This window comes from Anoplopoma fimbria, chromosome 18 (assembly GCF_027596085.1).
Source record: "Anoplopoma fimbria isolate UVic2021 breed Golden Eagle Sablefish chromosome 18, Afim_UVic_2022, whole genome shotgun sequence".
In the NCBI taxonomy this organism is placed as follows: domain Eukaryota; kingdom Metazoa; phylum Chordata; class Actinopteri; order Perciformes; family Anoplopomatidae; genus Anoplopoma; species Anoplopoma fimbria.
This window is the reverse complement of record NC_072466.1, coordinates 10,458,427-10,473,831: the sequence shown is the minus strand read 5'-3', so window position 1 is coordinate 10,473,831 and position 15,405 is coordinate 10,458,427. Positions and strand designations below refer to the sequence as shown.

The window sequence follows — 15,405 nt, the reverse complement described above, 5'->3', positions numbered from 1 at the left end:
TGTCTTTATTGAGAGTGCTTGAGTTCCCCGTATAGAAAGTTTAGTTCATGTCTCTCTCATCATTTGTGCCTTTCATTCCAGTAAAATATATGGAAAGGTTGAACTTGACACAAATCCTGTTCTAAAAAGAAAAGAACTCTCTAAACTTGTGCTTCAAATCACACAGGGAGCTTGGGCTTGTTAATGATAAAAATAAAAAAGTATTCTCCTCGGTGTACATGGAAGGCTACTGGCTTGGCATATTGTTCCTTTTATGTGAAAAGAGGTGAAAGCCTCATTCTGTGTACCTTTCAAATCTGTGCCTTCACCCCAGTCCTTGGTCATGAAAATGTATAATTACTGTCATCTCTGAGAAAGGGAAAACTTCACATTCCTAACCTCTGGTATTATACATGCGGTGATGATAGCATTCTGAATATTTTCTGAATACCCATAGATTGTCTCCTGTGGTGAAATTCAAGGTGTCTTGTGTAAAAAAGAAAAAAGAAAAACTGAAACATTTCAGTTTGCCAGCTTGCTCTCCAGAGCATATTTGATTAACTTCCTCATTATAGCCAGGGATTATGCACTCAGTTATGGTCTGGCCTCGATAAGAGTCTGTGAACCAAGTTAATGTCGAGTCACTGCTTATTTTTAAAGGTGCCAACAGTTCCTGCCTGGATGTCACTGATTGAGGTTTGAGTTAAAGTAGAGCACAGTTTTCAGATCATATAGTGAAGTGTGCTGTCATTGAAGCTGCTGACTTCACAACACTAATAAGGAACAGCTCGTTGTCATTACTATTAGGGATATAAAGTAAGTTCCACCAACCTTCACTAAATTACCTGCTATTTTATTTGTCTAGTGTTTGTTTTAGGTAAACGGAAATATAGTCTCTATTGCATAAAGGATAACTCCATTTTATTACAATCTGGATCTTATTTTTGTTGTTTAGGCACTAATTCCTATTGGTTTTAGTATAATTGTGCTCCAGATTAACTGCTCTGATCTGGAAATGCAGCACAACATTTCTAAAAAGAAGTCCTCAGGAGGAAAAAATCCAAGCATTCAGTGGATCTGTCTCCAGAATGGAAAAACAGTACAATTTTTACCCAAACTGTTTGCTGAAAATGTCCTCCATGATTTACCACTTTCACCATAGTTATTGAAGTTGTGCACGCACATAGTTTTCTGTGTGATGATGGGTCAGTAATGACAATTCAGGTCATTGGTCATCAGCTCACTTTCACTTTCAAATGAAATCTTTTTGATCATCTGGTCAAATTGTTGGTTAGTTTATTGTCTACACGCCTGTGTTTTTGTCATAGTTGGATTTCGTCACATGTTGTAATAACCGACAGAAACTATTGCCAAAGCTGTAGAAATATCTCAAGCTGTATTAAAAACATTTTTTTTCTATCTACAATATATATTATAAGTACTAGCAGACCATATGTCAGATATATTTATTTTAATATTACATAACCGCAGGATGTTAACGTCATAGAATGACAGCCTCAGCACTGCTGGATATTTAGAGATGCTGGAACCATGAATAAAAAATGGTACAATAGAGTCGGCAGTAGATAGAGAGCCCCACGTTGAGTCACCATCCATCTCAACTTTCTCAGACAAACTTCATTTTGATCTGTCAAACAGGCTCTGGAAATAAATGTCACTCTAGCAATTGAAAGGATTATTAAATAATAGTCTGCCATCTTTTATAGTGCCTTTGTGATGGTCAGGTTTTAGTCTTCAAGGCTCAGGTTGTGTTTCAGAATGAAGGTGACAGCTGGGCTTTGGCAAGACCTGCCAGCCCGTTTCAGATCAGCCAGATAGCACATAATGAGATTGACTGGTACACACACATACAGATACACAAGCAGCCATTCCTCCTATCTTTCCGTCCGTCTGCGAGGCTTCTTCTTTTCTCTGCTCCCTCCATCTCCACACAGCCCTCCCTTATTCCAGTTATCAGATAGTAGAGACTGACACATCTGTGTTCCACTGGGGATTGTGGAGTTTACGGCGTAGCAGACCCACAATAGCTGAAGATCGTACATATCATGGCAGCAAGCACTATCTTTATTTAGATTAGGTTCTTTCAAAGCTGTTACTGTTTGTATTTACAGCGAGATTACTTTTTTCTCTTAAAAAAAGATAATTGAATGATGTAGCCTGAAGGTCATTTTACAGATTGATTTTTCCCCAGCTGAAATCTGTAGTATACATTAAATCATTATAGATTTCAGTTTACTGTTTTTAGTAGTAGACAGGCAAAACTACCAAAACAGAGACAGACTTTTAATCCATATAATTATGTAATATAAATAATCAGAATGAAGTTTATCTTCTTAAAAAGATAGATTAGAATGCTAAGTGAATAGATTACCGTAGTTTTTTTTACCGTAGATCATACGTAGCTCCTTACGACACCTAATTAGCCAAAACAGGTATAAAGTGAAGGCATTACATATGTTCTGTCTGTTATTCAGTTTGTAGAGCATTACTGTGCTGTACATTACTAAGCATCCATTCATAGCAGTTTCCAAACATAATGATTTGCAATAAGTAATTCATCATAATTCATAAGTACAAAACATTTTTTTTCAGTTGCACATCGTTCAGTTGCACCTCCGTGAGCAGGAGGTGAATTGAGCTGACTAACAGGGACAAGATGTCCCGGCTCCTCGCTCATCTCATAACTCTGTTAACTCACCTCCACAGGGACGACGAGCATGCCCTGATCCTTCAGTACTGTCAGACGCTGGGAGGGGAGGGCTCCCCCTGCAGTCAGCCCCAGAGTCCTGCCCAGATCCTGCAGGCCGTGGAGAGGGAGGAACGAGGAGAGCTGGAGAGGATCATAGCACGACTCGAGGAGGAGCAGAGGTAAGGCAATAGGAACAAGAATTAACTGAGAAAAGTAGTGGTTTAAGACCCAAAATATAGGGAAAATATCAAGTTTACTTGAACAATCTTCTAAAAATTTGCAATCATGTCACTGTTGAGTTTTCTTTAAGAGCAATCTGAAGTTTTTAATATCAAAAGTTTTTGTCTTTTTTTTTGTTGCCCTCATGTTTACTCACAGCTCCTTGGTGTCATTTGAGTCCATGTGTTCATCATTACACTCAAGTGCACAATACATAAACATCCAGACACTTCCCGTACCCCCAGTTGGTCCCACACGCCAACTCCCTCCCCGCTTTGATTAGTAAATGGAGATGGCCTGGAGACAGAGTCACTCTACGATCTATTGTTGTGGTGGTACTTCTGCACAGCCAGTGGCTCAACTGGAGTGATTTAACACTGATTACACACACACACACACACACACACACACACACACACACACACACACACACACACACACACACACACACACACAGGCACTCCGGGAGAGTGAGGAGGAGGGAGAGAGCTTTACTGCCAGGCTCATGAATGCCAACTTAGGTAAAGCACAGAAGCTTATGGTTCTGCACTGAGAGAGAGCGGGAGAGAGTGTGAGGAGGGAGTCAAGCGAGAGATTTGGTCCTTTGTGTTTGTCTATGTAATAGTATTTTACTGAGAAAGCAGAGGAAAACATGATGTATTTTTGTTTGGCATCCCGCTGTGGTGGTTCAGAAAGGAGCTTTCCAATGCTCTGCTCGAGAGTCTTTCAGTGATAATAATCCATCCATCCATCTTCCGTAACCTGCTTATCCAGTTAAGGGTCGCGGGGGTGCTGGAGCCGATCCCAGCTGTCAATGGGCGAAGGCAGGGTACACCCTGGACAGGTCGCCAGTCTGTCACAGGGCAGACATATAGAGACAAACAACCATTCACGCTCACATTCACACCTACGGGCAATTTCAGAGTCATCAATTAACCTAACCTGCATGTCTTTGGACTGTGGGAGGAAGCCGGAGAACCCGGAGAGAACCCACGCTGACACGGGGAGAACATGCAAACTCCACACAGAAGGTTGTCCAGCCCGGGAATTGAACCCAGGCCCCTCTTGCTGTGAGGCGACAGTGCTAACCACTACACCACCGTGCAGCCCGTGATAATAATGATATTTATTTTTATTTTGTTAGTTGGGCTCATTTTTTATTGTTGGAAGTAGCACACAAGGGGGGAGCTGTCAGTTACAGCATGACAAAAAGGCACAGCATTGATATATGTAAATCATGGCAAAGATATGTAATAATAACATATAAGACCCGCTCTCAGGAACTTGAGTCCTCTGATCTATTTATATAAGGCTCCCAGGAATACAGCACATGTCTTAATACTAAACCATTATGTAAAATATAATAAGTTGGACCCTTAAAAAGCATAATGAAAACAAATATAGAAGATACACATTTATATGTTACTGCATATACTGTGTATACAAGCATACTGTCCATGCACACATGCATATGATTTTTTAAAAATGTATACTTCATATAGTACATAAATTCAAATACATGCACAGTTACCATACATACAGTTGAGTAACAGGAGCGTTACCATGAACATACGGTAGAGTAGACTCATACATGTACACACTGACACCTATGTTCATGTTCCTCAAGTAAAGTGCTAAAACATGTATACATATACAGACACAACTTGGCACTGAAGGAAAGTAATGTCCTTTCCCTTTGTACTGTATGTGGGGAAAATGACAGTAACCTCTACCTTGACCCTGAAATGGATGACAAACAGAGAAATAAACAGCGGAAATTAGCTTTTTTAAGACCACAATGGAAAAAAAGCTCTTGGACTTTATTGAATTTGATCCTTTTGACACATATTGTACAAAGATATGATGCATCCTGGTAAGGCGAAGTGTATATGATTTATTTATATATGTCATATATTTTTTTATATATTGTCAAAAAAAGAATCAATCAATAAATAGGTAAGGTTTTGGGCCTCTGCCAGTCACCATAAGAGCTATAAATATCATTCTTCCAAATGTTTTCTCTTCTTTTTGAAGGTGATGATGGAGGTCCTTGTTACGTTAGATTTATATAAGTACTGTACTTTTTACTGCACTACATTTATCTGAAAGCTTGAGTTAATAGTGAATTTGCAGATACAGATTTTACATACAAAACATGTGAACATAAACAACATGTTGTAAACTATCCAGCAGTACTTAAAATCAACCCAAATTTAACCAGGTATGGTAGTAAAATGTGACACATTAATACACATTAATTCATCAGTAGTAATAATTGTATCATAATAATAGTATAACTCTCACAGGCGCAAATTTTCTGCAGAAAAAATACTTCTTCCTCTGATATTTTAAGGACATTTTGCTGATACTATCTCCTCATTTTTACTTGAGACTTCAAATTTTACTAGTAAGGCACTGTTGTATTTTTGCATTGTTGTATTGCTACTTTTCCTTACGGTGAATAGACTATCTGAACGCTTCTTTGACGTTTGTGTATGACAGATCTGTGTCGTGTTTCCAACCCTTCTTTCCCAGGAGCCTGCAGAAAGAGTATGAGCAGCTAAAGGAGCAGCATGGCCAGCGAGGGGCCCCTGCTGGAAGCCCCTGGGATTCGGAGGGTTCTTTCACCCATCCTGACGAGGCTGATCTTCTAGCTGAGGCCAAGCTGCTACGACAACACAAAGGCCGGCTGGAGGCCCGCATGCACATTCTGGAAGAACACAACAAGCAGCTGGAGTCTCAGCTCCACCGCCTCCGACAGCTACTGCACCAGGTGACAGAACACTTACACACATCTGTTGGGCGGTTTTCTCCTAAGAAGCCACAGGTTATGGCTGAGAGAAAACAGAGGTAGATAGCCATAGACTCATACATTACAAAGATAGTGAGTCCCCAGGATAGGGGCTATTTCTTGCCGTTGTGGACTTTTTCCTGACAACTGCAAAGTGGACTTGTTTGAAATGGATTCCAACTGCAGCTGTGAAGAGGCCATTTACAGAAAGAATGGTTGTTCTTTTGTTGCTTAGCAGACAGAAAACAACATAAATGCTATAAACTGTTTATTTTTTTATAATTTTGGTAATGTTCTTTAAAAGTAAATGAAAACAATTGTTGGGGAGCAGTAATCACAGTTCACAGACTCACTCCCAAACAGCGTCCAGTGCCACTCATGAAATAGAAAAACAATCTAAAAAGTGAAACTCTGATACAAAATGCCTTCAATAAATTCAAATAGATCAACATAAATATGTACTTCACACGCATTGGCCCCCACATAGATGTCCACATATCTATGTGTTTATGTAAACGTGCTAACCCATTCATTTTTTAGTTATAGTATTTGGGCCTGTGAATAACAAAACCTGTTCATCAGATTAGATCATCATCACATCATTTCCATTCCACACAGGAGTCCAGCATTTGTCTATAGTCATATCAATAACTTCCAGATTTGTTTATGCCCAGCCTAATTGCTCACTGAGGTTGGATTGTTTGTGCCAAGTGAGAAATGCACAATCCTCAAGCCAAACAAACAAATCAGATTGAGCAATATTGGCTCTGTGGTAGCTGAGGAGCTGTGGAGGCACAGTAATAACTCACAACAAATATGGCCTGAGGAAGGCAGCTGACGTGACTCTGCAGATTTTTAATGGATGAAGATTAACAATTTGATAATAATAATAATAATAATAATAATAACTTTATTTATATAGCACCTTTCTAAAAACAAGGTTTACAAAGTGCTTTGGCAGACCAGCCAGCAAGACAGCGCATAAGAAACAAAATGAAATAACACCCATCCTTCACGATATTGGAGATTTCCCTCCATTTTAAACTTTATGTGGGTTGTAGAAACACTCCTTCATTAAAAGTGTAGAGTATTGAGTCTTGGAAATCAAAAAATTCTCATTAAGCAGCATAATGAACACTGTCAGTGTAAGATTATCATGTATTGTATCATTGGATTATTATTACTGAGAAATTAAAGGAGCAATATACGACATTGTGTTTTATTATACAACTGGAACAATACAGTGTAGTAATGTTTACCAGAGCAGAGAATGAAGTCACCCTCCCTCCGTGTGTGTTGTTAGCCCAGCTTCTCCTTGCTTTGTTGACATAGCCGGTTCCGACATGCGTGCTTTTAGTGCATGTATGTGCATGTGAGCGTGCCCCACTGGTTAGCTCACGGCCTTCGCTCTGCACTGCTCTCATATGTCGGTTAAAGCTGATAATGTGGTCCTGACTGACAGCGTTGTCAAAATAGTATAGCACCAACCCTCCAGTTCCACCTCAGGTAAACACTGTTAGCACTGTCAGCACTTTGGCCATAGTTTGCAATGTTAGCAACGTTAGCTAAGAGTCGCCAGCTCAGGCGTCCCCATGTTGAGAACCGTTGAGGGGCAATGGAAATGCTCCCAAACTCGTCTAGCACCTTCAACTCTTAAGTAAGTTCAATTGTTGTAGTTGTTTGAAATTTTTAATATGAAAGTAACTAGTATTTTTACTGTCAAATGCATTTAGTGGGGTGAATTGTAAATAAACAGAGTAGCAATGTTTAAGTTAAGTGTGAGTACTTTAAAACTGTACTGAAGTACAATTCTTACATTTAGTTTTTTCCTGTGCTTATGTCATCACCTCCTTTGTCTTTATTGTGTTCACAAAGTGAAGTGATTCCGATGCTGATTGCAATTGAAAAGATGCAAACATTAATGGCACACTCAACTACCTGCATTCACTAAAACACCCCAACACGTAATAAGACCTTCTGTTCTTCTGACATTTAAGTCCCCGTAGTCCCGATGATATGTCAACATGTCTTTCCATCAACCCCAGCACTACTGCCAAGCGGCAGAATAATAAACCCAGCCAACTTGATGGCACGCACTAAATTCCCACTCCTGAAGGCTGACCAAAGCCCTGACCTTAGCTATTCTCAGACGAGCCTCAAGACAGTGGATGCGCTCTGGAGACGTTTCCAACATTTTAGCCTTTACTAGCGCCAGGGGCACCAGGAGATGAAGGAGAAGGAGAAGACGAGGAGGGAGGAGGGAGGAGAAGGGAGGCAACATTGATTTGCAGTTGAAAAGCTGAAGGGAATGTGGGAGTCTGCCTTAAATGTCACCAGACATCAAGCTTCCTCTTCTGTGCATCAGAGCAATCGAGTGTTTTCTCACCAATTGATTAACTGTCCACAGTACCTTAGCGACACATTCCTAATCTCTAATTGATAGATACTGTTTTGTTGTGTTTTTCAGAGTAACTGGGCTTTTTTTTTTTGCTGTCATTGTGTTCTATTTTTGTTGGTTTGACAAATTGCTTTCATCAGACTTTTATAATCAGCCATGACTTGAAGCTTAATTTGAATCATAAAGAATGAAAATCATCAGTGCATTTCCATGCACACGCCTAAGTTCTGCCCTTTGTCTGAAGTGCTCTTTTCATCGGTACTCAGGGCCTCTTTTTGGCAGAACAGGTATTCCGTAGTAGACAACAGTGAATATTAATAGAAACCAAAGGAACAGTGAGGCAATCTGTCACATTCAAGGACCTGACCAAAACCCAGTGAATATAAACATTGCTAGATTATTCTAGGTCACCTGTATTACCCTCTGCCACTGCAGCACCTGTGGCGGCTGCATTAATGCCAGTCACATCAGCCGCTGGTGAGATGGATATCCAAATGTGTTAGACAGGAAGCCTGTGGATGTGCAAGACATTTCTTCTCCCTCTGGGAGGAAACTTATATTGTTGCTGTAGACGTGGACACAGCATGTTTGAATATGGACAGAAGGATTTCTTTTAGATCTCGTGGCTGTTTAAAGCGTTAATTTAAGCGGTCCAGGAATCCCTATTGTTGCATTTAATAAAATAATTCTGTTTGCGACAAATAGCTAGAACGCTATTCAAATGTCCTTTGGGGTCCCATGATGTGATGATAGCGTAGCATACTGAACTAGTCGGAACAATTGCGGAGACAAGTTTATGTGACATGTTTTTGTGCACACAACAACATCCTCATTGTGCCGCCCTCTGGTATTCCCTTGTCTCCGCCTGGCGCTGTGAAGCACAGCTAATTTTAAAGTTGTCAAGCGGAATAATTACGTTATAATAATGGAGTTTTCCTTTTTCTGCTGTCTCCCCTCTGTCTCTCTCTCTCTCTCTCTCTCTCTCTCTCTCTCTCTCTCTCTCTCTCTCTCTCTCTCTCTCACTCACTCACTCTCACTCAGCCGGAGATGGACTCAAGGGTAAATGGAGTGTCCTCTCCAACTGTGCAAGATGGAGGGCCACTTACTGAAAACTCAGGTGAGACACTCAAACTCAAAAACACTTGTATACTCAGACATAAACACACTCCCATTGATCTTAATATATATAGATATGGATGTAGGAGGAGCTTTTAGCAGGTACACTGAATATTGCGCTTATGCTTTTTCTCTGCAAATGGAAACTTGTTTCTCAATGTGGTAGGGGACCATAATGAGGAGTGTCTGTGGTAACTAAACCCTGTGTGTGTGTGTGTGTGTGTGTGTGTGTGTGTGTGTGTGTGTGTGTGTGTGTGTGTGTGTGTGTGTGTGTGTGTGTGTGTGTGTGTGTGTGTGTGTGTGTGTGTGTGTGTGTGTGTGTGTGTGTTCAGATGAGTTGCTGGATTCCCACCACAGCAGCTCTGACCTGGCAGACGTAATGGAGCAGATTAACAACTCCTTCCCTGCATGCAGTCGTAAGTTTCCTCCTCCTCCTCCTCTCTCCAACCGTGTCTTCTCAGCCTCTGTAGGCAGATTTGTGGTTTGCCACAAGCACGTTGGTCAGCAGAAAAGGAGTGCATGTCACTCCGTTTAACTGTTCATACTTTCTACCTTGCAGGGAAAAATAATGTGTAGCGAACCAGATGTCTGAATGAGGCAGGTTTTTACCCTCCATATACAGCAATACAGTTTTTCCTCTCTAAATTTGTCTATGAAAAGTCAAATATAGTAGAAAACTCAAAAATTTTGCCATCCACAATTACCTAAAATCCAACATGACACCATCAAATCACTTGTTTTTCCCTACCAACATACAAAAACCCAAAGATATTCAGTTAACTGTGACAAAATAAAGCAGCAAATTCTCATAATTGAAAAGCTGGAAGTAGAGAATGTTTGGCATTTTTGCTTGAAAGAAAACTGAGATTTTTAATCAGTTATCAAAATAGTTGCTAACTTTAATTTAAGGGCTGGGCAATATGGAGAAAATAAAATATCAAGATATTATTGACCAAATACCGCAATATTGATATTGCAATGATATTGTAGAGTTGACTTTTGCTGCTTAAAAAAATATTTATGAGATTCGATCATCAACAATGTGGATATAATGACTAAGAGGGTAAAGGAAAATAATACAGCTAGAGCAATCTTGTAAGTTCAGAAAATTACATCACTTCAATGTTATCTAGCCAGTAAACCAGTATAAGACAACACTTATGCCATATTATCATATCCACAATCTTTATTGATATCTAGTCTCATATCCTAATGGATATATTATTGTCTGTCGTCTATTGACCATCCCTTCCTGCTCATCTGTCTATATACTGATTTAATGGACTAAACATTAAGTCTAAAGAAGTTTCAGTTTGAAGCTTATATCTTCTCTAATCGTGTGTAACATTAATTGCTATTATTAAATCAACATTAAATCAGAATATTAGAAGTTATATTTGATATTACATTCATCTAATAAATGTATAGATGTATGACTTGAAAATCTAAATCCCAAGTTCACAATTCATACAGTATTTTATTTGGTTTATCCATGTCAGTACTTCTTACATCTGTGACATCTTCTACGAGGTTCACCGAGCCAAATCCAGTTGTTGCAGCAAAGATAAATGAAATAGAAACAGGAAATTGAGGCCGAAGAGAAACGGTGGTACTGTCCTGAGGCAATCATAATAATCTACAATTTCATTTTCACTCATCGTCCTCCTTCTAATTGTCTCATTTTATTTCCTCTCACTGCTTTTGTTGATCCTTCGGTCTCCTCTGTGCCCATTCACCACCTCACATATTGCTGCGCTGCATCTGTCTTTTTTTTTTCTTACCTCGTACTGTCAATGGACTACGGTGGATGTATGTACGTATTTGTGTGTGTTTTTTGTTTGTAAATGATAAAAGCTGAAGCAGCTGGGCTCTTATCTGTAGTCATGAATACAAAAGGTCTAGTCCTGTATTTCATTGAAGAGTTGAATATAGAGTGTGCTTCTTTTATAATTATTATCAAGGTTTGTGCAGTGCATGCTGGTTCCTCTGCATTCTGACTTTGTCCTCTGTGGTTTTGATTCTGAATAAGTGCATCTTATAAAACACAGATTTCAAATACAGCCACAAGGTTTTCATTGGTTATCAGTTAAATTTAGTATTCGATATGATCAGGAAAAAAACCTTCAACACTCATTACTCTTTATAGCAGATTTTGAAGGAATATATACCTCTGGGAATGTTCATCAAATAGAGAAATAAACGAACAAAAGTTTGAATAGTGAGTCAGAGCTCACTGACTTTAAATTGCATTCGAATTTTAGAATCAAAACTCCTATGAGGGCTTTAGTTAAAAATCCATTCTAATCTGGCAGAGGAGACGCTCCTGCATTATAAGCATTTGGTTACTGCACAGCTCCGAGGCAGCACAGAGCTGAGTGTGTGCATGAATATGTGGCAGCCTGATGATTTAAACAGAGATGAACTGGAGAATTTGAGAGTTAAACTACTTTTCTTTGTCTTCCACAGCTTCGAGCCTCTCCTCAAGACCACAGGTAAGACAAGATTCCTCCAAAATAGTTCTATAAATCTGTATAAATCTGCTTTACTGTGTGTGTTTTCATGGGTCTGAGTAATCGGCACAGGGGAGAGAACTTTGAGCAAGGCTACATTTTAAAGGTAATTACAGCTGCTGTCACAAAAGCAGTCCCCTCCATGTAGCCTTCACCTGCCTCAGCCCTCCACATTTGGTGGTGTGCGAGAAAGGGACAACTAATGGATCTCTCTGGAGTGCCATTAGCTGCTCCTCTCATTCCCCCAGTCGGAGACCAAGGTGCATTTTGGGACAAAGGCGTCGTGAAAGCCGTTGCCACTGACCTCTTTCCCGCTGCCATTTTTACCCCGCTCTGATGCTTCTCCACTCCTACCATTCTCTACTTTCCCTCGCAGTATTTTTAAACTGCTCTGCTTGTTTCTTCACACTCTGGTAAGACCTTTACAGACCAGTTAAGTGCTTCCACATACTTTCCCTTTTATTTCCACCTCCTCTTTGATGACCATTACTCTTCAATTTAGGGCTATCATCATTGTACACCTCTAAATTGAAGTGAAGTCAAGTTCAACATGACTCTTATAAAACCCGCAATACGCACTTTGTACTCCGTACACTCAGGACATGAAGTGAACCAAACTTCTTACATCTCCTCAGTCTCCTTTTACTGGCATTTATTTGAATCATCCTTTCACTTTTTTTCATTGTCCTTGGCAAACATTGTGCAATACACTTTGTATTTGTTTTCACACAAAGGCATGGGTGAATAGGTTTGAGTGCCTAATTCCACTTCTGAGAAGACAGCTATGTTTTGTAAAATCTAACCCGCATCATCCACGCCCACCCCCTCCCTTTCCTCCTCACCGAGCTCCTAATGGACTGTAACTGGCTTGAGGGACTGCAGTCCATTTACCAGCTTTCAAACCCGATAACTTTGTTCGGACATCTGATGACCGAACAAAGATGTCTTGATGAGGAGAAATGAAGCGGGTTTACCTGCTTGACTCCGGCTATGAATAAAAAAGACAGGAGTACTAACAATCCCTACAGGCACACACGTATGGCACTGTTATGTTTTAAAAGGCCATCCCTTTTGTTGTCCGATCCGAAATGATGATTTCATGTTTGTGTTCTCTGTTTCGCAGGTTATGTGAGGACAGTCACCACAGAGGATGCCGCGTGTTTGTGTGTGCACAAATGTGAGTGTGTATGCCCACTAAGTGTTGGAGGAAGACAGGACCATTCCCAAACAAACAATCCCCCCCGATCCCAAAGACGCACAGGACCAGACAACTTAACTACTTTTACCACCTTGTCTTGTACTATGCAAACTGTACATTTTATGAACTGTAGATTGTACCTGAACTTGGTTCACCATTTGTCAGTGGTTTGTTTAGATATGCAGATGAGTATATGGACACGGGGCTTTGTATAGAAAAAAAATATGCTTTTTTGTTTTTTTTGCCAGAGGGTGGTTTGAGATTTGTATTTCGTTCTTAAGTTCTGCCCTCACTGGGAATCATACTGTTGCATATGTTGTCATTCCACTGCTTCGTACCCTCCAGTCCCCACTAATTATCTGTCAATGGAAGTAGCCACAGGTTTCCATGTTTGGGAGCACGCACAGTTCCTGAGTAATACCATCTAGTGGCCGAAAAATGACTTTTCCAGCCTCTGTTTTGTTTTGAAAATCTATCTTGTAGCATGCTCGATGTCAAGTTCCCCTTTAAAGCATTGATATGGCGCCAGACTTTGTGTCGTCTGCGATTTGTTAATGTAAACTTTACCCCTTCTGTGCCTATACAGTTTGTCATTCCACGTGTGGAAGACAGAGATAAGAGTCGATAAATGAAAGTGGGTTTGTGTATAAAGAGTGAGGTTTCGGAGAATAAAGATTTAAATCTAAAGTTGTTCAGAATTTGGGTTAGTAAGAGGCCCGCCGTCATCATGTAGAATAGTTATTTTTTAAAAGATATATGTTCAGAAATCAGAGGAAAGCCATGATTGCCTTGCTACCTCAGACTCATAGACACAGTTTTGTTTTTTTGTGGTTTGTAAACTTGTTTAAACAGTTGTGATCATTTACAGAACAAGAACAACCTGGTTTAGCTTTCTAAGCTTTAGCTTACTGTATCGGTGTACACTGCAACGAGGAGATGCCAAGTAAAAAATAAAGAAAATCTATTACTGTACCACGATGGGTCTGTGGCCGGGTGAAGCTAGCGGCGCGTTATGACAAGTATTACTTTATCTGATGTTGGTTTCTCCACTGGCCTACTAGCACTGGTCCCTCCCTCTGTTGTTGATCTATATGCTATCCTGTAAAACTTGTGAGACTGAACAACACTACTATAACCTCCTCTGACTGTAGACTAATGATGATGTTGGTGATGATTTTAATGATTCCAATCATGATGGACAGTACCATGCCAGAACTGTGTTGCTTCTCCTGAGGTATGTAAAATAGATTGACCACACTACGTGTAATATGGCTACGTTTTATTCTAAATAAAATTTTTATAACAAGTGCGTCTCCCATCTGACTTACTTTACATAATCTAATTGCCAGGCCTGTAATGGTAGATTGAGGCTGTAAATATGTAAAGTTAATATAGATGAATCACTGAACAGAATTTCATAAACACTGATCAGAAATTAATTTCCACTACTTGAAGTGTTTTCATATGCAGCACCTGCCTTGCATTTAAAATCATCTTGTACACCCACACCTGCCTTTGAGGAATTCAGGCCTCATTACTGCCAACTCTTCAGTGTCATCCAGCCGGGACTGTAGCATTACTATTTATCAAAGGAATTGATCATGCAGTGAGAGGTTGTATCATTATTACACGTTTGCAGTGAACATGCTGAGCCGTTTCTGAGAACTCCAAATGAATGATGAAAGGTAATTAGCCTTTACTCCTTTCAATTTATTTTCTTCTATTGAGCAGCTTTACTCTCTTTTGGCTGCGTGCATTGATTATCCTTAAAGGTTGTGCAATGTTCGATTTAAGACATTTAGCTTGGTCAAACTATTCCATGCTGTCACTTGTCGCTGGTAATAAATCAAATCTGACTAGACAAGTCATTTTTAGTTGTAACATCAGCTCATTTTAGCAACCTGTCCGACTTCAATATGTCTAGGCAGGAAATTGTCTGACCTCTGGCTGCATTTATTACACCACAAATGGGTTGTTTCCTTCTTTTAACTCCAAAGGCAAGTCCTAGTTGTATAACCATGTTCTCTCCGCTACAGTACTGAAGAAAATTACTAACATATCAATCATTTTATTGTTTCCATATTGTTTTTGTTGTGGCAACTGTGCAAATGCATCACAAATGAAAATAGTAACTTTTTCATGCCAAGTTTTGTCTTAATAGCAATCCCTATCATCTATGGTCCAGCCGTTCCACACTTTAATAAAGCAAAGTGGAAGTGCACCCTAATTGATCGGACTCATATCCTCCCCTGGGCTTTAATTAGTCTGCCACTCCCACTTCTGTAATGCAACGCTTGTTTGTAAAGGCAAAGAAGTTTAAGAAACAAACTAGCATACACAAGAGAGAGGTGGTACTTATTGCTCACTGGATCCCATTATAAGAAGAAGTGCACTGGTATTGTTATTAATATTAATGTGACAATTAGGCCGTATGTGAAGAAGGATTTGGTTTAATTACTGTAACAATATAATGTGCTCATATTA

The 15,405-nt window shown here is 39.8% G+C and overlaps 1 protein-coding gene across 2 annotated transcripts in view; it reads left to right on the top strand.

The window, feature by feature from the left end:
• The window catches only part of utrn (utrophin), a 173,805-nt gene extending 159,586 nt beyond the window's left edge, over positions 1 to 14,219 (top strand). For both annotated transcript variants that reach the window (XM_054618782.1, XM_054618781.1), the window contains 6 exons: positions 2,707 to 2,868; positions 5,444 to 5,681; positions 9,139 to 9,214; positions 9,546 to 9,629; positions 11,680 to 11,705; positions 12,847 to 14,219. In XM_054618782.1, the coding sequence (XP_054474757.1) occupies positions 2,707 to 2,868; positions 5,444 to 5,681; positions 9,139 to 9,214; positions 9,546 to 9,629; positions 11,680 to 11,705; positions 12,847 to 12,855 (595 nt within the window). In that variant the 3' untranslated portion in view covers positions 12,856 to 14,219. The remainder of the gene's footprint in view (positions 1 to 2,706; positions 2,869 to 5,443; positions 5,682 to 9,138; positions 9,215 to 9,545; positions 9,630 to 11,679; positions 11,706 to 12,846) is intronic.
• Positions 14,220 to 15,405: the final 1,186 nt, after the last annotated feature.